The sequence below is a fragment of the Cyprinodon tularosa genome, unplaced genomic scaffold (genome assembly GCF_016077235.1).
Source record: "Cyprinodon tularosa strain WSP-4 unplaced genomic scaffold, ASM1607723v1 ctg238, whole genome shotgun sequence".
Taxonomy (NCBI): domain Eukaryota; kingdom Metazoa; phylum Chordata; class Actinopteri; order Cyprinodontiformes; family Cyprinodontidae; genus Cyprinodon; species Cyprinodon tularosa.
In genome coordinates, this window is record NW_024038890.1 from 421,903 (window position 1) to 445,680 (window position 23,778).

Consider the following 23,778-nt stretch of genomic DNA (forward strand, 5'->3'; position numbering starts at 1 on the left):
AAGGGCAGAGTTAATGAGAATATGAGTGGAGTTTAATACAGAGCAGGTCTGGAAAAAAACAGTGGACTTGACAGGGATCCTAAAAAAGAACCAGAGCTACGATGGAATGGTTTAGATCAAAACAGATATGTGAGAGAATGGCCTAGTTAAAGTCATTAATACAATAAAAAATCTTTGGCAAAAAAAAGCTATTCAAAAACATATAGATGGGTTCTGATTATATATCAAAAATTAAAAGTATTATTCGGAATAGACACAAAGTGTTTAAAAAAAAAGGAGGTCTCACAAAGTATTTACTGATGGACTGAATACAAATGCTTGCCACACTTTTTAGATTTTTCAGTTCTAAATGAATAAAAACAAAACAAAACAAAAACGTTTGTAACGTGATAAATTATGATGTTCAAGAGGTATGAATAATTTTGGAAAGCACTGTGCTATGTGTCTGTGTGTGTGTGTGGGGGGGTGCTTTAAGCTCTATGATATGTCTGCAGGTTCATATTTAAAGAAAACTCTAAAATGGATCCCACATTCTGATCCTTCTGTAGTTCTACACAACAGCTAAAGACCTTCCAAAAACCAACAGTTGAACATGACAACAGAATCACAAAACTAGAATTGCAATCTTTGGCCTGAATGAACGCAAAGGCAATGTACAATGTGTTACTGAGGTTGCTATGGTGACATGCTCTGAATGTTTAGGAGAGATCTGAGGTATGAAAGGTGAAATATGGAGAAAGAATAAGTTAAGAGTTGTGCAGATGGTGACACGTAAAGGGGGAGGTGGGGGGTGGATGAAAGAGATGTTGATACAGGATACAGGCCAGAAAGTACATGACTGAAATGACAGGAAAAAAAAAAAATTCTCTCTTTTTTTGAGAAACAAATTTCACTGACCCCAGACCCCGCCCCCCCTCCCCTATTCCCTGTGGTGGTCTTTATTATACAGTGAATCCCCTGAATATCGGCTTGTCATCTATCCTCTTCCGGTACAAGAACAACAACATTGGCTCTTTTCTATAGTCCAACAATCCTGAGGGAAAATAAAGTTTGTCTGAATATTTCCACACATCTCCACAACATCGAGCGTCCTACTACTAATGCCCAGAATCTCAGGGCCAGGTCAATCCACCCCCCTTGTGCCCTCCCCTCCCTTCCCTACCCGTGGGCCGACCATTTAAGCTTTTAGACAGGCTGTCTCCAGCTGCTGCTCAGGCCTTCAGCTGCGGACCAATCAGCAACAGGAAAGCTCTTCCGAGCTCCTTCCCTTCTTGTGAGTGTTTGCGGGTTAAGTAGCTCAAACTCTGTCACTGTGCCGTTAGGGGGCAGAGTTGGACATGGAGTCTACAGAATTTACACTGGAAGACTGCACACGGCTGTTGGAGATGGACACATCTGGGTGCTGTTGTGAATTAAAGAGGGAGATAGAGGGAGGTGCATGGGTTAATTTTTATTTAGCACGCCTGGATCATCAGTGTATGTGTGTGTTTGCATCTGCTTACATGCCTCCTGAAGATCCTGTCCAGCAGGCTGCGTCTGGGTGGCTCCGGCGGCTGATTCCAGTCCAGATCTGGAGGTCTTGTTCCTTGAGGCCCAAACACATTCAGATCTCTGAAACACTCTGTTTCAATCATCTAAAGGATGAAATAGAAAATAAGTAAAGTTAACACTGGTTGATCGAAAAGTGAGCGGAGCATTTAGGAATTTCTTGCTCACCTCGTTTTGCCACGGGATGGGAACACTGCCTGTAGCAAATTTGGAGTAGAAGTCATTGTCAGTTTGGTCCAAATTTACTCCCTTGACAGTGGAGAACTGCTCTATGTCCAAAACATCCTTACAGTACACTGCCCGAGGCTGGGAGAGGGCAATGACCGGAGGGGACAGATAGGGTTGAGGAGAAAATGAACAGAAGCGTTTATTTAAACAGAAAGTGTAACACTGATCCAAACAAACCAAAATAACCGACCACTCACATCAGGCAAAAAGGGAGGATCTACTATTCCAGCCTCCATTCGCTTGAAATTGATGTTTTTGAAGAACGTGTGAGCCTTGATGCCTGCTGCTCCGTCCGCATTGCACCCCAGCCTCTGCTTGGGGTCTTTGGTGAGCAGCTGGTCGGGCAGAAGCCGAGAGATGAGTCACTCGGGTTATTTATTATTTATTTACCTCTTTCTGTCCGTACACTCAGCTTTCCATCCAGTCTCACCAATCTGCAGATCGTCTTTGTGTCCTCTGTAAACTTGTCGTTGTACTCCTCCTCTTCCTCCTGCACCCTTCTCTCCACTTCGTCACGCTTTACTCTCTCTTTCCGGGCACGGAAGGGCGATCTTCCTGCGGTCATCTCGTAAACGAGGCAACCCAGCCCCCACCAGTCTGGACTCATGGCATATTTTTCATTGTTGATCACCTCTGGAGCTGGAAAAAAAAGAACCTATTAAAAATGACGGTAAAGAGTTATCTATGTGTATTTAAATCTTACTATGTAAATATAATTATCGATGATACTTAAACCATAATAACATTAGCTTATTTATTTTGTGAATTAATTCTACACTATATGTTCATAAGAAATAATAATAATGTTTAATGTTTAATTGCTTTTAATAACTTGTACTATTAAAAGTACAAGGAGTATGTAGTCGGGGGCCCTTTATTAGGGGCCATCCGTTCTCTGTACAAGCGGAGCAGGAGCCTGGTTCGCATTGCCGGCATTAAGTCGGACCTGTTCCCGGTGCATCTTGGACTCCGACAGGGCTGCCCTCTGTCACCGGTCCTGTTCATAACTTTTATGGACAGGATTTCTAGGCGCAGCCAAGGACCAGAGGGGGTCTGGCTCGGGGACCAGCGGATCTCGTCCCTGCTTTTTGCGGATGATGTAGTTCTGCTGGCTCCCTCCTGCCAAGACCTACAGCGTGCGCTGGGGCGGTTCGCAGCCGAGTGTGAAGCGGCCGGGATGAGAATCAGCTCCTCCAAGTCCAAGGCCATGGTTCTCGACCGGAAAAAGGTGGCTTGTCCCCTTCAGGTTGGAGGAGAGTCCTTGCCTCAAGTGGAGGAGTTCAAGTATCTTGGGGTCCTGTTCACGAGTGAGGGAAGAATGGAGCGGGAGATCGATAGACGGATCGGTGCGGCTGCTGCAATAATGCGGACGCTGCACCGGTCTGTCGTGGTGAAGAGAGAGCTGAGCGAAAAGGCAAAGCTCTCAATTTACCGTTCGGTCTACGTTCCTACCCTCACCTATGGTCATGAAATTTGGATCATGACCGAAAGAACGAGATCCCGGATACAAGCGGCTGAAATGAGCTTTCTCCGCAGGGTGGCTGGGCTCTCCCTTAGAGATAGGGTGAGGAGCTCGGTCATTCGGGAGAGGCTCAGTGTAGAGCCGGTTCTCCTCCACATCGAGAGGAGTCAGTTGAGGTGGCTCGGACATCTTCTTCGGATGCCCCCTGGACGCCTCCCTCGGGAGGTGTTCCAGGCACGTCCCACTGGGAGGAGGCCCAGGGGACGACCCAGGACACGCTGGAGAGACTATGTCTCTCGGCTGGCCTGGGAGCGCCTAGGGCTTCCCCCAGCAGAGCTGGAGGAGGTGTCTGCGGAGAGGGAAGTCTGGGAGTCTCTGCTTAGTCTGCTGCCCCCGCGACCCGGTTCCGGATAAAGCGGGAGACGACGAGTACGAGTACGAGAACTTGTACTATTCTCATTTATTATAAGTGCTTTTATTATGAATATGTTTAAAAACTTTGCAAAACTGTTTTAAGAATTGTGGTTGAAAAGGTTCCCATTGTAGATGTTTATGTGAAGCATAAACATTAACATCGCCTTTTACAGCTGCTTTTTGTATCTCTGCTTCTGTCTCCTTGAACCCCAGTGGGCCTCAGGAGATGGCCGCTCACACTGAGCCTGGTTCTGCTGGAGGTTTCTTCCTGTTAAAAGGGAGTTTTTCCTCTCCACTGTCGCTACAAGCATGCTTAGTGTGAGGGATTGCATTCGAGTCAATGCAATCAACTTTGAATCAATTTCACTGTATGATCTGGTTGAACTGTAAAGTGCCTTGAGATGACTTGTGTTGTGAATTGGCGCTATAGAAATAAACTGAATTGAATTGAATTAAATTGGTAGCTAATGAGCAGAAGATAGCAGCTGTAGCTGTCAGGGAAAAAAAGCTATGTTTAACCTTGTTATAATTTTTTTATTTTATTCAAGTAATATCTAAGACCAAATCACAAGCAAATTGTATTGTTTTTCCAAAATCAAATGAACAAAATGATCTTAATAATAAATTGAATTCCACCAGGTCTAGCTGAGTAAAAACTGCATTAATTTAGCTGTTAAACTTAGTTTCCACTTAGATCTAAAATATATCAACTTGGTTGCATAGACCTAACTGTTTTAACTCTCATCAAGGGTTTTATTGGCGTATTTGTAGAAAGGTGGCGTAATTTCTTACCCATGTAGCCTACCGTCCCCACCCTTCCTCTGATGAACTCTCCTTCAGGCACTTTGATGGCCAGCCCCAGATCTGAAATCCGAATGTGTCCTGCAGTGAAACAGGAGGGACATCCTCTAGTAATGTGGATAAACAGCCCAAAAATATACTTGTTCTTAAAACAAATACATGGAAAGTAGATCTGCTTTGATTCATTATTAGATATTAGTGTGGTAAACAGCTTTCACACTTATCAGCGGCATGAATTTCTTATTAATTTGGGGCTCTTACTCATCCTTTGTTTTCTCAGGTGGAATGATTTTACAGAAACAAAATGTCCATGCATGAATAAATTGCACATATTGCACATGATTTTTAAAATCTAGATGTGATCATAACTTTACATAAATTCAAACTTGTGTGTTTTTTTTGGGATGCATCCCCAAAGACCCCAAAATCAATTAAACATTTATTCCCATAGTTAGCATATGTTATACAAAGACTTTTATATTATGACTTCAAATGTATAAAAAAAAAAAAAAACTTACCATTATCATCTAGTAAGATGTTTTCTGGTTTCAAATCCCTAAAAGTAACAAAGAATGTAATAAATAGATTTTTTTATGCCACACACGACAAGAGGAATAATAATGTTCAATGAACATGTTTCTTTCTCTGCGTTTAATACCTGTAGACAATGGATTCCCTGTGCAAATGCTCGAGTCCACAGCAGATCTGAGCGGCGTAAAACTGGACCCTGTCTTTGTCGAAGCCCGGCGTGCCCATGTTGTAGATATGGAACTTCAGGTCGCCACCGTTCATGATGGTCAACACCAGACAAAGAGCGTCTTTGGTCTCGTACGCATACGCCAAACTCACCTATGGAAATTCAGAAACGTGTAACATAGTTTGAAATAACTGCGCTAGAACATATACAAAGATAAAATCCAAAATATATGCATTAAGAAATTATTACTCACAACAAACCGACTGTTGACTTTCTCCAAAATCTGTTTCTCGTTCAGGGCCATGGATTCTCCTTTCCTCTTCTTGATTCTCTTCTTCTCTAGTTTCTTGCAGGCATACATTTTCCCTGTTGCTCTGACCTGGCATGCGCACACCTGGGAAGAAGAACAAGAGTACATTCTGTGTGTTGCAGCAAAATCCTAATATTTTAGATCCAGCACCAAACTGATCCTCTTACCTCTCCAAATCCCCCCTTTCCTAGCACTCGGTACTGTCTGAATGTGTCTTTAGTGATTGGTTGCCTGATAGAACACAGATACAGCAAAATCCATTAATAAATAGTCATATGGTATTGATCAGGGCTGAGATATTATCTGCAGAACTCAATACCATCCTGACTCTGTTTCCTGTACAAAGGGTGGAGCTTCTTGTGCCTAATTTCACTTTCCAGACACAGATACGATCAATGCTGCCTTGATAGCCTGCTGTCTACTTTAAACTGACCTCGATATGTGTTTTGCAAAAAACATCTTTTATCCTGGAGAATATATATATGTTTAAAGTAAGATTGCATCCCAAAGATCATCATAAATGGCCTTCTCTGACATGTTCAGGATAGATGTTTAATATATGTATATTTAACTTTAAAAAAATAAAAAATATGGCCCTAAATCATCATGAAAACCTAAAACCCTAAGATCAGAATTAGCAAAAAAATCTTACATTATTTTTCAAATATAAATAACATTCAAATTATGGAACCCCTGCTCAAGATGTACAATAGGCTCTAAGGCACATCCATCTACAAGTAAGTAAATATAGTAGAGGATTGGTGATGCTGTGGGCTCACTTCTCTTGAGAGTCTTAAGAGTTCACATCTCCTAAAACTCTTTGAAATAACAGAAGATTTTAAATAAAAGTGGTGAGTAAAGAAATGTACATGTGGAAAAGACTAGAAGCATGCCAATACTTTGGGACTTTCCAGAGTAGATACACAGGACAGAAAATGACTGTAAGAGCAGTATGGACTTTTCAGTTGTTTTAAAGCTGTTTAAACAGCTTAAGAAAGCTTTGTTTAAATAGCTTACTGCTAAATAATACATTTAGTTTAATATTTGTTGGATTAAACTGCCCGGTAGATTTAGCTGTATTGAGCTAATGTGACAAGCGTTGGGACATAATGTAGAGATTGACTGAGAACCAGAGGAATACTGACAGCAAAACTAAAAGAGTATTTTAGTGAAGGAGCAGAGGGCAGACATTTTTATACTCATCGCTGGAAGGTAATCTGTTGGTCTATTTAATGAAAACATACTAAATCCACTGACTTTAGGTCTAGGTTTCTATAGACCAATGTTAGGACTGGGCTTAACCCTCAGGTGACTTAGAAAACTTTTATTATATACTAAACAAAATTTAATTAAGTACAGCTTTCAGACAGAGATTTAACATTTCCATTCTATAAAGTGCAGCAGTGATCAATAGTAAACTGAGTGGGAGGAAAAATATGGTGCAACAAACACACTCATATGGAATTACAGAGCATTAATGGTGCAAATATGCAGTATTTTCGGTTTGGTGTTATCAGTGCGATGCAGAGTCTGTGACATGATTTAGAGTTTTCTCAACAGTTCAACATTCTGATGGTGGTGGGGAAGAAACTGTTGCAGAATCTGCTGGACCTGCATTGAATGCTGCAAAGCCTCTTCTCAAAGAGGGCAGCAGGGAGAACAGTCCATGGTGGGGGTGTGAGGGAATAAAGTGGCTCTTAGGTTTTCGTCTTTTCCAAAATGTGAATTTCTTTTTGTGTTTGACAGAATCTTGTTGGCAAAAATATATATTATCAAAGAAAAAACAAAAGGCGGTGTTCAAACATCTCTACAAACAGCAGCCAGGAGTCATTTATGTAAAAAAGGAAGGATTAATAGTATAAATTAAAAATTGTTTTGAAAATAAAATCTTGAAATAAAATAATTTAACAAAAAAATACTAAAAACGTCTTCCAAAGTAACACACTTCATTGTATGGACTGAATAAATGCTAGTGCCTAGCCCCTGCAGTAGGGGCCTTTAAAACCAATGTCTTAAGCAGTGCAGAAAAACAGGTGCAAACAACGGGAAAATAAGAGACATGGATGAGAGGAACTACTGATTAACAGAAGGCTGCGGCTGAGAGACAAATGAAAGGAAAGAAAAAAGAATATGGCAAGCAAAAACGATACAAACTAAAACCTAATTTGCAGATCCTGACAACTATAGAAGAAAGTTAACATAGTTTAAAACTATATTTTTGGTTAATAGGAGAAATTCAATGAATACTTTGCACAGACTCTGTGAACAATATCCACAATGGTGAGTTTCATCCCATCTGTGGAATTTATACATCCATACATGTAGGAACTACAATGTTGACTAAATTTCGCAGAACTTCAAAAAGCAACAGAGAAAAGTAAAGCTTAACTATTTGTCTGTATATTACTACTAAGCATTCAGTCGAGTTATTTCAACAAATTCATATGTGCAGCAATAATTGGTACAGCTGTTGTTGATACTTTCTAAAACTCCCAGTAGATTGAAGCTACCAGGTTTGTCCCAGTATTCTAAAGACTCCATGATGTTATAAATTACAATACAGTGGTCAGGATCCTAGGGAATAAATTAGCCGACAGCATCACAAATCCTCCACCTTCCTCACCTCAACTACTTCCACTGACTAGATTATGGATGGTAAAAATGAATCATTATGGATTTCTCTAAATTTCTTAATGTGGCATTATACTGTTGCAAGGTGATTTCAAGGCTTTATCATTTTATCGAAAAATGTAATGGGTTGTTGGATGCAGTGTAAATTTGTGCATTTCCCCCCATTGTTTTTCGAAATATTGCAATTATTTTAGAAAAAAAAATGCACTGCACTATACAACCAGAATATGACCTTAAAGGAATAGTACACCCAAAACATGATCAGCCTTAATTTTCTACTCACCCCCATGCTGAACAACACTCTGGAGTACTTTTTTGATATCTCAAATGCATCTGGAGATCTGGGAGGCTTCTTGCTGTCTGCTGACATTCAAATAATGGAGGTCTATGGTGCCCGAGACAGAAAGGTCCATAAAAGTCCACAAAAAACGTGTCAATATTCCTCCATACTGCTCGTCCAATGTATTCCAAGTGTCCTGAGTGGGTAGCATCCAGAATTTACTCGAAACGAAGTCATTTAGAATGTTTTTAGAGAATAAACATAAGTGTATAGGATTTCCTGAAAGCGCGCACCTGCGCGTTCAGGATGCTACGGAAGCCGGCAGACCAAACCAGATGAAAGTGCGCATTCAGCGTCTGCTCTGCCAATAATGCAAGCGTAGAAGAAGAAATGTGCTGTTTACCTGTGCAAAGAAAGAAACAACGAAAGAAAAATGTCTGAGGACTTCAGTGTTGAGGAAGAGCATGAGTTCTTTGCTGAGCTGAATGCGCACTTTCGTCTGGGTTGGTCTGCCGCGGTTTCCGTAGCGTCGTGAACGCGCTTTCAGGAAATCCTATACACTACTGTTTATGCTCTAAAAACATTCTAAATGACTTCGTTTCGCGTAAATTCTGGATGCTACCCACTCAGGACACTTGGAATACATTGGACGAGCAGTATGGAGGAATATTGAAACGTTTTTTGTGGACTTTTATGGACCTTTCTGTCTCGGTCACCATAGATCTCCATTATTTGAATGTCAACAGACAGCAAGAAGCCTCCCAGATCTCCAGATGCATTTGAGATATCAAAAAAGTACTCCAGAGTGTTGTTCAGCATGGGGGTGAGTAGAAAATGAAGGCTAATCATGTTTTGGGTGTACTATTCCTTTAAGTAGGTAATTGCAACAACTTCATTATCACAGCTTTTCAGTTGTTTCATTTTATTTTTCATTAAAAAAGAAAAAAACAAAAACAAAACAACAAACCTCTCCAGCACCTTCCACTGAAGGAAGCGGTCAAAATACATGCTGTTCTGATAGTCTGAAAATGGCGCTCCACTCAGGTACTCATGGACGGCCCTGGTGCAACAAACATACAAAATCATTAAAAAGGACCAAAAAAAAAAAAAAATCCCAGAATCTTACATCTGTTGATGTGACAAAATTCAGGGAGAAAAATGTGAGATAAGAGGCATAATGAATGGCGACTCACTTGCGGCAGTCGCCGAAGATCTCCTTACATGGACTGAACTCGAGGTTCTCTCTGCATTGCTCTGCAAAACCCTCCGCTATGTCTACCCGCTGAGGTGACTGCATCAACACAAGTAAACACACACAGTCACAAGTATGCACACACACTCACAAATCCATCACCTCCTAACGTATGCACCACTTCAAGATAAGCAGAAAATACAAGGCACATATTCCTGTATGTTAAGTATAGATTTCTCTCAGACTTCATAAGCATGTTCAATATTTGCACCTTTGTCAATTTTCTTTGTGGCTCGTGTCATTGTTGCATCAAGATTATTCTTAAGATTGCCACATCAATGTGTCAAAGGTTGAGTTTCACTTTTGCGGTAGTGTGAACATTTACTTCGGCAGTTAATAACAGGTGTGAAAATACCAGTTAAGGAAGCTTACTTGTTTTGAAAGAAAGGTCTTGATGATTTGCTCCCCTCTGCTTTTTCGTTTTTCATCAGACGTAACCTCATAGTCTTCCTAAAAAAAGAACAAAAAAAAACCCAGAATAATATAACTTATAAAGTCCTGGTAATGACTTGCACTACACTTTGATATTGGAATTATTTTAATTAAACAAACTATTTGCCACTTAATAAAAAACAACATGTCTGTTGAATTTCTTAAGCACTGCCATAGATTGATCTGTAGTAAAGTTTCAGTGGCATCTCTCATAAAAGGGATATTACTCCAACATAATGAAGACATCATGCTCGATGTCTTCTATATCAACCTTTAAAAGCCAATTCCAGCAAAAGCACCTGCAGTCCTGGCGATGCAATGTATGCAGTTGATACTGGACCCATAGGGAAAATAAAGAAAACATTTATTTAAGTTAAACATATGTGATATAGTCTCTAAAACCTTATTATATAATCACAATATATTAATATTACAGTGTCACAAAATCTGTATTTTTAATAATCAGTGCATTCAAAGGGTTGTTTGGAAATATATATATAAACAAGTACAGTAAACAGAGCATCTTAACAAACAGCAGAGTTTAAAAAAGGAGTATAAATGACATTTTAATTTGCCCTAACCTTTCAAAGCCTGGACAAATAAATAATTGACAGAAAATGACATTTTTTTCATTGAACTTTCTGATACCTGAACTAAAAAACAAATATTTCATATAAGGTAAATTAGATCATTTATTTGCATAAATTTTGTGTATAATCTTTTATACGTTTTCTGTTCTGTGTCTGATTGTGTGTCAGGGTTTTAAGCAGCTAAAAATATCACACTGATGATGCAAAGATCCTAAAAACTCATGGATCAAACACGATATATGTACTTAGCTTTAAAGGGTTACGGTAAAAATAAAATACTTTTAAAAATGTCAAGAAAACTATGAGACCAAACGTTGGAATGATTGAACTAATTTCTGGTATGGAGTACCTTTATGATGGTACCCTATGAAGACTGTAACAACAGTCTGGTTGACACACCAAGCTGTAGGAAAAGGCTGGATGTTTCTGGGGCAAGAGTACTTCATCATCATGGGTAAATTCATTAAATGCAATCTTAAAGCTACAGCCAGCATGGGGAAGATTTCTACTAAGCTTTCCAGAGGAGGGTTCATTTTATCTAACTTTTGATAAAAACAATCTTTTGTTTTCAACGCAAATTTGTACAATTAATTAAAATCTGTCCTCTTCATTTCACCAATCCCCTCAGCAAGCATTCTAGGGGCTCAGGGTTTTTGGTCAAGTACCCTGAGTTGCAGTCTGCAGGATTCAAACAAGAGAACTTGAAGCTTTCTTGTAAGCGCCCTGCTAACCTAACCATTAGATCCTTCGAACCAACAACAGTGAAGACAGTTATAAAGAATTAATAATTAACTTTCTGAAAGGAAAAAATGTCCAACACAGATCCTTAGATCAGGGTCTTCTTTACTATTGGTACCACAACTATCAATGCAATGTGACCAGGTGTTAATGGCTGTCCAGAGCCTGATGATCTCTACAGTAAGACAACCCAGGAATAGTTTCATTTCAACTTCAAAATAAAGGTCTCCAAATGCAGTGTGTAAAGCTCTAGGCCCTCACCACTTGACATTAAAAATAACTGCTTTAACTGAAAGAGAAACTTTATGACAATAAATAACATAACATTTTAATATCACGCAATTTTGCTACACCTCCTTCAATCAGTGATCAAAGAGACATTTATTTGTAGGGAGCTTGTCATGGGATGGGAAGGACTGTTCTGGAGAAGAGCTGCAACACTTCATAAGCTGTGTTTGATGTCCGTCATGCAGTCGAAAGCTTATGAGATTTGAAATATCTTCCGGCAGCCATTCCTCTGCAAAGTATAAAGCTGCATTTGTTGTCAGACAGGCTCCGAGACAGAGTAGTATGTCGGGACCTTTATTGCCATTAAGTACTCATCAGTGTTTTGCTCTTAGTCTATTCTATGCACCAGAGATCTCATATTTCTCATAATGATGAAGGAAACAAACTTTCTCCTCCACACTCTCCCTTCTGGAGTTGCTTCATATCCATAATGTTTCCTCCTCAACTCATCAGGGATCTGGCAGTCCTATTTTGAACATTTGTTGAACTTTGGAAAGTTCAGTCAGCTGCTTCTGCTTGTAAACAGCGTTCCTGTCGGCATGGTTACTCGTCATGTCAGGTTTAGCAGACAGGAAACCCATTAGGCAGCACACAGAATCCAACAGATAAAAAAAAAAATCAAATTCAAAATGAGGTTTTAAACTTAAATCAAGCAGTGAGGCAAAGATTAGAGAAAATTACAAGACTTAGAGCCATAGGGACACAAATAAGCTATTCAAGGAATTTTCTTTAAAATGTCAATGATTTACAAAGCGAAGAATATTTCCATGACTGGATGAATATGTTGACAGTCAGGAATTAAATAATGGTGCCAAAAATGTTAGATATAACAGCATTTCCTTTAGAAATACGACAAAATTAGGGTTAACTGGATAGGAAACTGCATTAATCCATGGATTGTGCTGAAATGCGCTGCTAATATGTGAAATGGATCTGTGTCTTGCAGTGCTTTAAGAAAAAATTAGTTGTTAATATTTAATATTTGAATAAACAGATCTGCAAAAGCTTCCTAATAATAAATGTTTCTATTGGCAAACGTATATGCTGTTTTTAAATCAACAGCATACGCAGACAATAATGTTACATCCACCAGAACTGTGAGTAATGTACATTGTTAAACAAAAAAATGGAAAATCTACAGATATCATAAAATGACAATTTTTAATACTCCTCAGTGTTGTAAAGACCTATTTTTCTTTTTAGAATTTAACTTCTATATCTGTTTTTCATATTTGTTGAAATCTTTCAGTTGTTAAAATTAAGAAACCAGTTTTACAACTTAACCTTGATAACATTTTGGACATTTATTGGCCCACTCACATGCATTAAAATTGTAAAGACATATCAATTTTGTATATTTTCCAAACTAAAACGTTAATCTAGAGTGAAAAAAAACCAAAACAAAATGAGCTGCAAAAAACTAAAAACTATATAGATCAGCACATGCTATCATGGATAGCAACCTGACACATAGTCGTATAAGAAATTAAATGCTAATGTTAAATGCAGCCCAGTATCTTTCTTTAGAGTCAGCAATGCTAAGCTTAGCAAGCTTTATGTCTCAAGTATGCATAAAATAAAGATTTGAGTTTTTTATATGTGAGTTAGAGCTGCTTTTCTATTGAAAATTCAACCATTATCTTAACTAAGGCTAAGACAATCATGATTAATCAATTATTGAAATAATTGTCAACTGATTTAGTACTTGATTAATCGTTAACTGGAGTATACAGACTCTAAACCAAGCCTAAAGCTGACAGAGAAACACAACCAGAGCAGTTATTAAACAAAATTGTAAAAAAAATGTATAAACATTTTGCATTTAAGATAAAAAAAATGCTCTTTGCAGAACTCCTTAAGTGGGAAACTTAAAATTTCCCTTGTAAGGAATCTTCTTTAAGCAAGTTTTGCTATCCATTTATTAGGGGTAAGTATTAGCATGGGTGTTTCGATACGATATGTGTCACAATACTTGAGTCACGATATGATATTATCACGATATTGCAATAATCACAATATATTGATATATTTTTCCCACCTTTCAAAATTAAATGTATAGATAAAAAAGAAAGTGCTGTATATATTCGTCAGAAGATATAGATCATCTAGTTATTTTGGCATCCATGTTGTTTGGAGTTTGAGTCAGTTCATGTCTTCCACTGTGACTGCTTCAACTACAGATATGGAGCTGAGTTGCAGAGCAAAAGGGCTCCAAAACAATCTGCCAGAGTGGAGGTGAAGAAGTAGCCCTTTTCCCCTCATTTTATTAGGTGAAAATCTTTTGTTTAAAAAAAAAAATCAATACTAGGAACTGAAAAAAAAAATATATATATATATAAAATATTATATTGGGCACCCGAAAGTCACGATATATAGGCAGAATAATAATCAGCAAAACTATCGACAGATTAATCGATTAGCAAAATGAACATCAGTTGCAGCCCTAATCTTAACCCGCTTTAATCATACAGGTGCTGGTTCCTATCTCCAGCAGTCATTGTATGATGCATCGTATGATGTTACATAATCTGTCTTTTGTTTTGATTTAGTACTTCCAGACATGTAACTTGTTATATGTAAACTTGGAAATGAGTTTATATTTTAACACCTAAAAAAGTTAAAAAATAAGCAACTTGTTTTTATTCAAATTATAGCTGTTAATTGAAACCAAAAATGTTTGGTTTGAGGTGTAAACCACTTTTTATCTAAACTGCTTGTGAACATCTCTGTAAAGGTCAGCAAAGGTCAACCCTAATGAATAAAAGCTGAGCTACATGTCAGTCATTTAAGCACCGTTTCAGTGACCTGTTCAGATAGCAATGTAGAGCTCTGATTACTTAAACAGGCAGATTTCTTGGTCGTTTACCCCGGTTGCCCCCTCCCCACTTCTTACTCTGCGTCTACACTAAATACTTCCCACATGACACATTTAAGTCTTTATCTATCAACACCCGGAATATCTTTGTGGGGCATGTGACAGGACAGAAAGGACAGCATTGTTTCCCAGAACAACCCTCGCCCTCCCTTACTCTGCCTTCTTTTAAACACCCACTCCTATAAGTGACCACCTCTGCGAGAGGAAAACCACTTACACACATTTATTTCATTCACACGCAGAAGCTAATTTCTCTCCCAGCCCATGTGACCAACTCTGACGCTGCGCTCTTTGTTGGGCATTATTTGCGGCACTCAATAAGCCAGGTCTGAGTGTGGTTACGGCAGAGCGGATCCGTGTATACGGAGTGATTGGATAACACTCCTATGAGCCGTGTGCAGTTATGAGCTTTGCTTGACATGTTACGCAATCTAGATGCCGTGCTTTTTAAAACATTTTAGAAACAAGTTGGCAGTTAAAGGGAGACGAAAATGAGGAGGAGAAAGCCTGAATGTTCAATTTCAAGAGAAATATGTTGTTTTTAAGAGTTCTTGGAACAGAGGAGGGAATGCACTTGGGCGCTTCCAGAAAATCCTGCTGCATCACAGGGGGGCGAATGTGTGTATTTTATGTGCTGGATCCCCACTGCTTCCAAAGAGCCAAAGGGACGTCTCCTTTCCCCTTTGGCTGACCCCCCACCCATTGCTGGTGGGGGGGTCAGACTCCATTGGCTTGTGCGTTTGTCAGGATATCTCAGTGTGTGTATGATATCAGTGGAACTACTGATAACAAACACCGTTAACAATCACTATTCTTTGCATTTCAATCATTTTTTCAAAAACTATTTTTCAGTTACTGTTTGGTTTTTCAATCGATTTTCCACTCAAGCTCTTGGGTTTCGTGTGCGTGCATGACTTTCTGTGTGTGTTTTGTAGAGGAAATCTGGTTACGCTTGTGTGACACACTGTGACACTCCAGGACCTCAAGGAATCCCACTGTGTTTACTGTGGTATTGCCAGGCAACGCGGAGCCATGCTGGAAAAGGCCCATCTATTAGGGGGTGGGGGGGTCTCGCTTGCATCACGAACACCATGTTGCTCCCCTCCGTCCCTTCATGAAAGCAAACACCACTTTGAGACATACTGATGCAGAAAGGTCTCCGTCATAAACAGCGTTTGCCAAATCCTCCAAATCTTTACATTTAACATTTATACTGTTCCAAACTCTCAATTATTTTAATAAATTCGCCATGACTTTATGAGAAATATTTTAACAGTGAGGTGACTTTACACATGACTTTACCTCAAGACAATGAGGAGCGATTAGAGCACAAGAAAGGACACAAAGAAGGGAAAAAAGGGAAGGAAACAAGAAATGAACTGAGGATGAACAGAAGAAGTAAAGCAAGGAGGAAAATGAATAAAGAAGGACATTAGGGAAAAGAAATAAAATCTGAAAAAAATATATATATTTCCATGAAATTAAAAAATTTGCCTGCACAGGGACCCTGGATCATTAAATATAAAAATGAGCTCTAAAGCAAAGAGATCAACTCAAATTGACACCCTCCAAATGGACATAGGACTGCTTATAATCATAAAAACTACTGAAATAATTTGTGTTGTGAAGGTTATCAGTCATCCAGGTCATAGTCATTCATAAAAAGTAAAAAAAAAAAAAACATCAACAAACAAACAAACAACTCTGATGGGCTACTGTATAAAACCTCGAACTCAACGCTGTTCCTGACATTTTGAATTGAACACGCTTCAAACTTGGAAACAAAGTACAGTGGATTGTTTTGTTTTTTTTTTTTTTTTTTTTTGGAATACAGAAGTAATTATAGCATTTAAGTTAAGATTTATGTCTTTAATATTCATGGGGAAAATAGATTGCTTGTAAAGCTCTGACTCGAAGCACAAATTGTCTGGTAGCATAGTTCTTAGGGTCTGTTTTTTTGTAGTACAGATCAAACACTCAAAGTTGATCAAATATTAAAGGAATAAGCCCTCGTCTAAATTCCTCAAATCGCCGTTTCTAAAATCAACGACTGGACAATAGAAACCTGGAGAAAACTGGAAGGTCAACAGGAAATTTGTCTCAAATGTGCATCAAAAAATGTTTTGAAATGTATGCAGTACTCTTTAAAGTAGGATCTGTGCCAAGAAACCAGCCGATGTTACTCAGTTACTACCATGCGTAATAATAAGACTGATAAAGCAACAAAACCAAAATTATACCACAACCTTCTGGACTGCTACAAAAAACTTTTTTTTTGTTTTTTAAACTAAAATATTTTTATTTTGTTTTCAATTAACTTTCATAAAAAATTGAGAAATGACTAACTGACAGAACAAAATCAGTATTAAAATGTTATTCATCTAAATCATATAACAATGGAAACAATAAAAAAAAGCATATGATGTTTTTATTTGAGACCAAAATAATTTTTATCTTGAAGAAATAAAAACGTGAACCAGAAGATAACCTGAAGCTGTGTTTCAAGTTTTACTAAACATATCCAGTTTTGTCGATAGACAGAAGAGATTTTGGCCAAACAGTAGCAAAAGATCTGCTTTGCATTTTATATGCAGTTTTCTACATCTATTACTTCAATTTTGACAGAATATGAAGTAAAAATTACACAACTCTACATCATAATCTTTAATGTTCAGAGTGGTCAAACCTGACCCAAATGTTTCCGTTTTAAAAATGAATTATCTGAATAACTTTGAGCCCTTCATTCTGTTTATACTGGGGGGGGTTTCAGCTTGAGAAATATCATAACCTCTGAAATAAATGCAATGTATAATGCTTTTTAACCTGGACACTATGTTTTTTTTATTTGAATACTGTGTTTATTTTTATTTTTTTAACCCAGGGCCCTGTTATGTCAAAGGATGGCACAATTGCTTAAAAAAAAAATAAAAAAGTCAATTGCGACTCTGAATGTGTGTATAGGTGTACCGTTGCATCAAGCAGCTGGATGCATCTTTGCAAGTTGGGTTTGGTCTCACAGTAAAGACGAAACAGAAGCCGTCCAATGGGCTGCTTGTCACAGATGCTGGAATAATCCCTGTCTGGAAAGATAAAAAAAAGCAAATAAACTTATAACCTAACACTTAATTGCGCCCTCTTCAGATGAAAAGAAAGCAGAAAAACGTACCGATGGTTTTTCCCAGTTCAGCACACTGGCTTATGTGGGGAAAGCGAAGGATCTCCTTCCATTTTTTGCTCCTGCCTTTCCGTTTCCCACCTCCACCTGTGGCGACACACAAATGAAACAGACATTAAAATGGTAGGAATTCTTAAAGTTGTCCATGTTAACTTTTACCAGTGAGGGAAAACGGTAAGGACCAATCAGAAGTGGAAGAAAGAGAGGAAGGGGAGGGCAGGATAGTGAATGGGCTTTCCCCTGAATGAAATCACAGTCTCAGTGCGTATATATAATTCATAGATTACATCTCACTTCCTCCATAAATTTCTCCGGTGGCTTTCCTACTAGCTTCCCTGAAAGTGGAACAGTGTGTGTGTTTAGTGGGAGTGTGTGTGTTTGCGTTCGCTCAGACAGAAAGTCTCTTCTGACCCGCTCCTTTTCCACAAGAACTCAGGCCTGACTTGATTCCATCACTCTAAATCTTCAGACATCTAAGGGAATATTTTGAAGGAGTAATTCAATAATCAAATGTGCTTTTCATATTTGGCTGCTCTCACATCTCATATCCATAAATCACAATCCTGTTTGCCTGGTTTGTGCTCCCCATAATAGAATAAAACACAATCAGCAGTGAAAGATGTCGCTTTGAATCTTTTTAATGAACTGACCAGAATTTTCCTTATTTTCCAACAAGTTTTACCCAGTTTGATAGGCACTGTGTGCATGAAAGCAAGAGAGGAAACGACAAGCAGACATCTTTAAGTAATAACTCAGGAATTCAAGAAGCGCTACGTCATTCTGGAGCCTGTGAGTGAAAGCTTTAGCAGTTCTCCCATCAATCCCACTGCATTCATGCCTCATCCTTTCCATTCCTGCTGCCTGAAACATATCTGTTAACCCCAAATGCAAAACTGCAATATATGCTGGGAAAACAACACTATATCCATTCTGTTTATTTGAAACAGATTTCTGTCTTTTAAGTGTCTTACATGGATTTATGTCTCAATATAACCACCATTTGTTTTATAGGTATGTGTGAAGAGAAATTACTAATTTACATCACAACATGCAGCCCAAACCAAGGGAAAAAAAGGTGGTGGCAGCATCATACTGCGGGAAAGAGCAGAAAAAGGATAACAAAAGCTGTTTTTTTCATGTATTTAACGAAACCCAAGTGAGCAGAAAACAAATTGATGCCCAAACTTTAAGAATCGACGAGGGAAATACATTTTGCCACATTGTAACTGTCATGGTGTGATAGACCAGCACCATCCAAATCAAATGAAAATCTGAATTGTATGACAAACTTACTCTCTGCATTTAACCCATCCTCTTGGGGAGCAGTTGGCTGCCACTGTGCGGCGCCCGGGGAGCAGCAGTGTGGGGTTAAGCGTTTTGATCTGGAACCCTGGGTGGAGATTGTGGGGTTTGAACCAGGTACTTACAACCTTCTCAGAGCACAAGCGCACTGCTCTAACCACTAGGCCAACACTCACCTAATTTGCATTTATCAGTCTGACTTTTCTCTGTTCATTCCTCATAAAATCAAGTACAAACAGTGACTTTAAGAATGCTCTTAATCAGTAAATGTTATATTAGGGTTTTGTTTTAAAACTCTGAAAAAGAAGCAAAAGAAGCCAGATTTGATAGAAAGTCATAAGAGGATCTGCTTGCAGTTAGCCATAATCCATATGAAGGACAGAGTAAACATGGCGGTAGATGCTCCTCTAACTTTACTGCTAAACACACTCCAACCTAGAATGCAGACAGCATAAAGTCTCTGCCTATTCACATTTCCTCTGACCTTCCTCTGGATTTAAAACATTTTCTGTCTGACTAAGAACTCCCAGTAACGGCTATTCTTTCTCATTAGTTGAGGCGGACAGGACTCACTTCTAAACTGCTTCCAAATGTCTACATGGAAGGAGATAGGCCAGGTGGTGAAGATAGACAAGAGAATCTGCCAGATCCAAAGTCGGTGGAAATGCCACAGATCCCACCCACACGGCTGATCTGCTGTTTGTCCCATTTCCATCCAGAAAACAGTACAGCAGCATCAATCCAAGGCATTACCCATCACCCACATTAAGTCAGACACTATACGAGTGAAACGTTCCACACATACACACTGCCCCCCTCCAGCCAAACACTCCCACCTTCACGCATACACAACAACCCACCTGACCATCAAACAGAGCAGCAGCCCATCTTATAGACTGGACTGACACCGGCTGCATTTTATGTGCACACTAAACACCACATTTCTATGTCCACATTCTGACTTTTTTATTTCTATTTTTTCTCGTATTTGTTTTTTCTTTTAAAGTGGCTTTATATCTTTATATCTCTAATTTTTGTCTGTGAGTTAAGATCTAATGCAGTTATAGCATCAGGCGCATCTGGTTTACATTCAAGTCTACATTGGACACGCATTAAGGGTGTCAAGAGGTCCTGCGGCACGTTTTGACTGTCTGGTGTTACAGGTCTCGTATTGTTATAAGATTTCAGGCGTTGCCAGGAAGCATGTCCAAACTGTCAGACACAGGAATTGGAAAATCTGAACTTTTGCAGCTTGATAAATATTTTCTTTCTGGAAGGTGGCGAAAATGTTTATAATTAGCACCTACATGAACTCAAAAGGTCAAAATTGCTAAAGAAAAATCTCTGACTTTATATTCCGGAATAGTTTTTACCACATACTTAAAAAAAAAAGCTCTATATTTACTTCCAGCGACCATAAACAGCAAATGGGAAATACCCAAGGGATTTGCCAGGGCAGGGCATTGAGCAGATTTGACCGCCCCAAGCAGATCTGCTACCTACGCTGGCATGAAGGAGTTGTAACTGGTGATTCTTAGCATGACATCCAGGCAGTATGCTGGCATCTGCCACTCATCCAACTGCAGAATATTTAAAACAGGATCATAATCTTGATAAACTGACTGCAGAGATGAAGTTTTAAGGTTTACTTTATTGCTTAAGAACATCTTAAAACTACTTTTCTCTCCAATTAACACAGTAAACAAAGGAAAGTCACCCTTTTCATTTCACTTGCCATTGTACACAAGAGACAGGCGTTGCGCCATATTCATATTTAGTGAATCAAGCTGTCGTGGATTCTCCTCACAGTCTTCTGTCTATAAACCCTAAAATCATAGGATTTCTACCTTAACCTAAAGTAAAAAATACAAATAACTACACCAAAAGAAGTCTGTGATGAAATATAAGTAGCGCCCTTAACGTACAATATATGATAGGTCACAGGATATTGTGCAATACCCGCAACATGCATCAGATGTATGTCTCAGCGACCGTCTGAAAAGCGGCAAAGATGAGGAGTTGGATGATCAAAAGTGTTCACCATGGATGCAGCATAAGGAGTTTTTGCTAAATGTTGTGGTTTCATTACAACAGTAAAGATTATTTATCCTTGAAGAGGCTTCAGTTGATTAAAAAAAGAAGAAGTAGGACTTTTTGTCAATATTTAAAATATTATTTGTGCTGAAGAACTAATGCTTTGCAACTAGACTATATCTACCATTCAAACTTTGATGTACGATGGTGGCAGCATAATGCTGGGCTTTAGGGATGCTCTTTTTTTTTATTTGGGGAGAGGCAGGGATGCCAAAAGTAATTTAGTTTAAAAAAAAATTGACTAAAGGCTTAAGGAAAGAAATGTCACAACTTCCAGATTTTTGAATTAAAATTAAAAGCTATTCATGTTTTTTCTTCCATTTTGCAGCTATGCAGTACAATTGTAATTTTTTATTAAAATCCTATTTAATAGTGCGAACTTTGTTGTTTTAACACTATAAAATCGGAAAGGGTGCAATGGGATACAAATACTCTTGCAATGTTGCAATAAAGCTGCCTTGTCGCCTCAAAATATAGGAAAATATAGGTATTTCCGTTTAAACAATAATTTTTGGAATTGGCATATTTGACATTTTATTGTTGTTCTTTCAGTTTTGGCACACAAAGAAACAGGTTTCCTGGCCCCTTAGGGTCGTGTCACAAACTCAAGTTCAGTTTTTCTTTTCTTTGAGGTAAACCTCAGCAGTGGAAACCAGACACACAGAATAGCCACATCATCATGAACAAACACAAAGCAAGAATGTCTTAATAACCGAAGTCAAAATATCCTCTGAGACAATCATTAACCTCCAGCATCTGCTCCTCATCAACATTACAGTAGACCAAACACGCTACGTATGTGAAAAAAAAAGGCAAACTTCCTTATTAAAGCCTCAGTTGTTCTCAGGAGTTAATGAGTTAAAGTTTGCAGGGTGACTAAATGTCAGCATACTTTTCTATGGTAAAGCATTTTAATCTCTTTTATTAAAAACATAATGTCAGCCAAAACACACAAAGCAGTTCAGTGAAAGGAGAAGGTCATTCCCCATGGGGGGTGAGGGGTTAGTGCTACTGGTAGGGATCTATGGATAAAAGGTTCCACCGAACGGCACAGATTTCCTGCCACGGGTCAACACAGTGTTAAATAATTGTACTAAACACTGGGTTCCACCCAGGCATTCAAAGTGTACACAATGCTGAGACAATTACAAATAATGCAGTTCCTCCTTTTTCCGTCTGTGTCCTGTTTTCTTTCCCTCGCACTGCTCCCTTAGCTTGTTTATTTTTCATCTTCTTCTCCTCCTCATCATCCCGTTAATGTTCCTCCAACTATAGCTCTCCTTCCCAACAAACAAGCCTTTTTCTTTCACAATCGGGTTCCCGGTTCCTGTCACTTTTACAACAACCCTGTTTCACTTCTTCGGTTTTATTTTTAGAGGCACTATAAAAACTAACCTGAAGACTCCTTTATAAACTTTGCGTATGCAGAAAACAGGGCCTGAAACTTCGGTATGCCAACTTCCATACAAAGCTTATGATCTATATAAAAAATAATAATTTTAGGTCTGCATTTTTTAGAAATGGGGGAAATTGGTGACAGTGATGGTGACTGAGTTGAGGAACTGAAGCCAGACTACATCATAATTTCTCTCAGATATTTAATTTCACTTCATATGAAACTATGGGGCTGCTCAGTGGCGCAGTAAGAAAGTTGCAGGTTTGATTCCTGACCCGGAGTCTTTCTGCGTGAGGTTACATGTTCTCCCTGAGCATGCGTGCGTTCTTTCCGGGTACCCTGGCTTCCTCCCACAGTCCAAAAACATGACTGTTAGGTTAATTGTTGTTTGTCTCTGTGTTGCTGTGTTGTTTGACTGGCGACATGTCCAGGGTGTACCTCGCCTCTAGCCCTTAGATAGCTGGAGATAGGCACCTGCACCCCTTGTGACCCAAGCTGGGATTAAGTGCGACAGAAAATGGATGGATGGATGAAACTATGATCGTTGATAAACTTTATCAGATCAAATAACGCTGTGTGACACATGCTGTCCAGAGAAAAAAAGTTAGAAAGATGAAAGTATTCATAATGTTGTGATCAGCAGAGTGAGTCATATAGATCAATATATAAACATAACAACATGTGAGGAATTCAGACAGATTGCTGTAAACATTTAAATATCTCTGAGCAACATGTTTGCAGCAGAGCACCATAGATTCTATGACTTAGCTGGAGACATAGTAAATGGGAAAATTAGGAGATTACCTAAAGTTCCATAGAGCTTTGCTCTTGGATCTATGTTCTGAACGGAGTCCAGTATTGGAGGTCATCACAGGTATAAAAGAGCATGAGGTCAAAATGCAGGAAGAAAAAGGGGGTAGTTTGCTGCAGGGTTCTAAAGAAACACAATTAAATAGGAATAAACCAACCCTGGTTCATTTAGAATTCAAAATATAATCATGAATTATAGGTATAAGAATTGTTTAATATGGACCGAAAATGGATGAGGCTTCTTGCTTCAGTCATTTTTCAGAAATCCAAAATAATCCACAAATTTTGGAAAAATCTAAATATATTAAGATAGTGTAGCCCAGATGTAAAAATTGTGCCCATATTAAATCTTATAGATTGGTTAGATGCTTTCCCAGACCTTTAGGTTTTTTATTTATTTATTTTATTAATTACAGCTCAGTGGTTCTGTTGTTCCCTTACCGGCGTAAATTCAT

At 38.6% G+C, this 23,778-nt stretch overlaps 1 protein-coding gene across 2 annotated transcripts in view; it reads right to left on the reverse strand.

Moving 5' to 3' along the window:
* Window positions 1-267: 267 nt before the first annotated feature.
* Window positions 268-23,778, reverse strand: part of grk5l (G protein-coupled receptor kinase 5 like) — a 52,004-nt gene continuing 28,493 nt past the window's right edge. Inside the window, exons 2-16 of one of the 2 annotated variants that reach the window (XM_038287298.1) lie at window positions 17,713-17,808; window positions 17,514-17,626; window positions 9,996-10,073; window positions 9,565-9,662; window positions 9,339-9,431; window positions 5,628-5,691; window positions 5,404-5,544; window positions 5,112-5,302; window positions 4,972-5,009; window positions 4,445-4,534; window positions 2,207-2,415; window positions 1,974-2,111; window positions 1,717-1,854; window positions 1,507-1,634; window positions 268-1,402 (exon numbers count right to left, since the gene is read on the reverse strand). In XM_038287298.1, coding sequence (XP_038143226.1) covers window positions 1,354-1,402; window positions 1,507-1,634; window positions 1,717-1,854; window positions 1,974-2,111; window positions 2,207-2,415; window positions 4,445-4,534; window positions 4,972-5,009; window positions 5,112-5,302; window positions 5,404-5,544; window positions 5,628-5,691; window positions 9,339-9,431; window positions 9,565-9,662; window positions 9,996-10,073; window positions 17,514-17,626; window positions 17,713-17,808 — 1,664 coding nt within the window. In that variant the 3' untranslated portion in view covers window positions 268-1,353. Of the gene's footprint in view, window positions 1,403-1,502; window positions 1,635-1,716; window positions 1,855-1,973; window positions 2,112-2,206; window positions 2,416-4,444; window positions 4,535-4,971; window positions 5,010-5,111; window positions 5,303-5,403; window positions 5,545-5,627; window positions 5,692-9,338; window positions 9,432-9,564; window positions 9,663-9,995; window positions 10,074-17,513; window positions 17,627-17,712; window positions 17,809-23,778 lie in introns of both variants that reach the window. The other variant, XM_038287297.1, reaches the window with a different exon arrangement.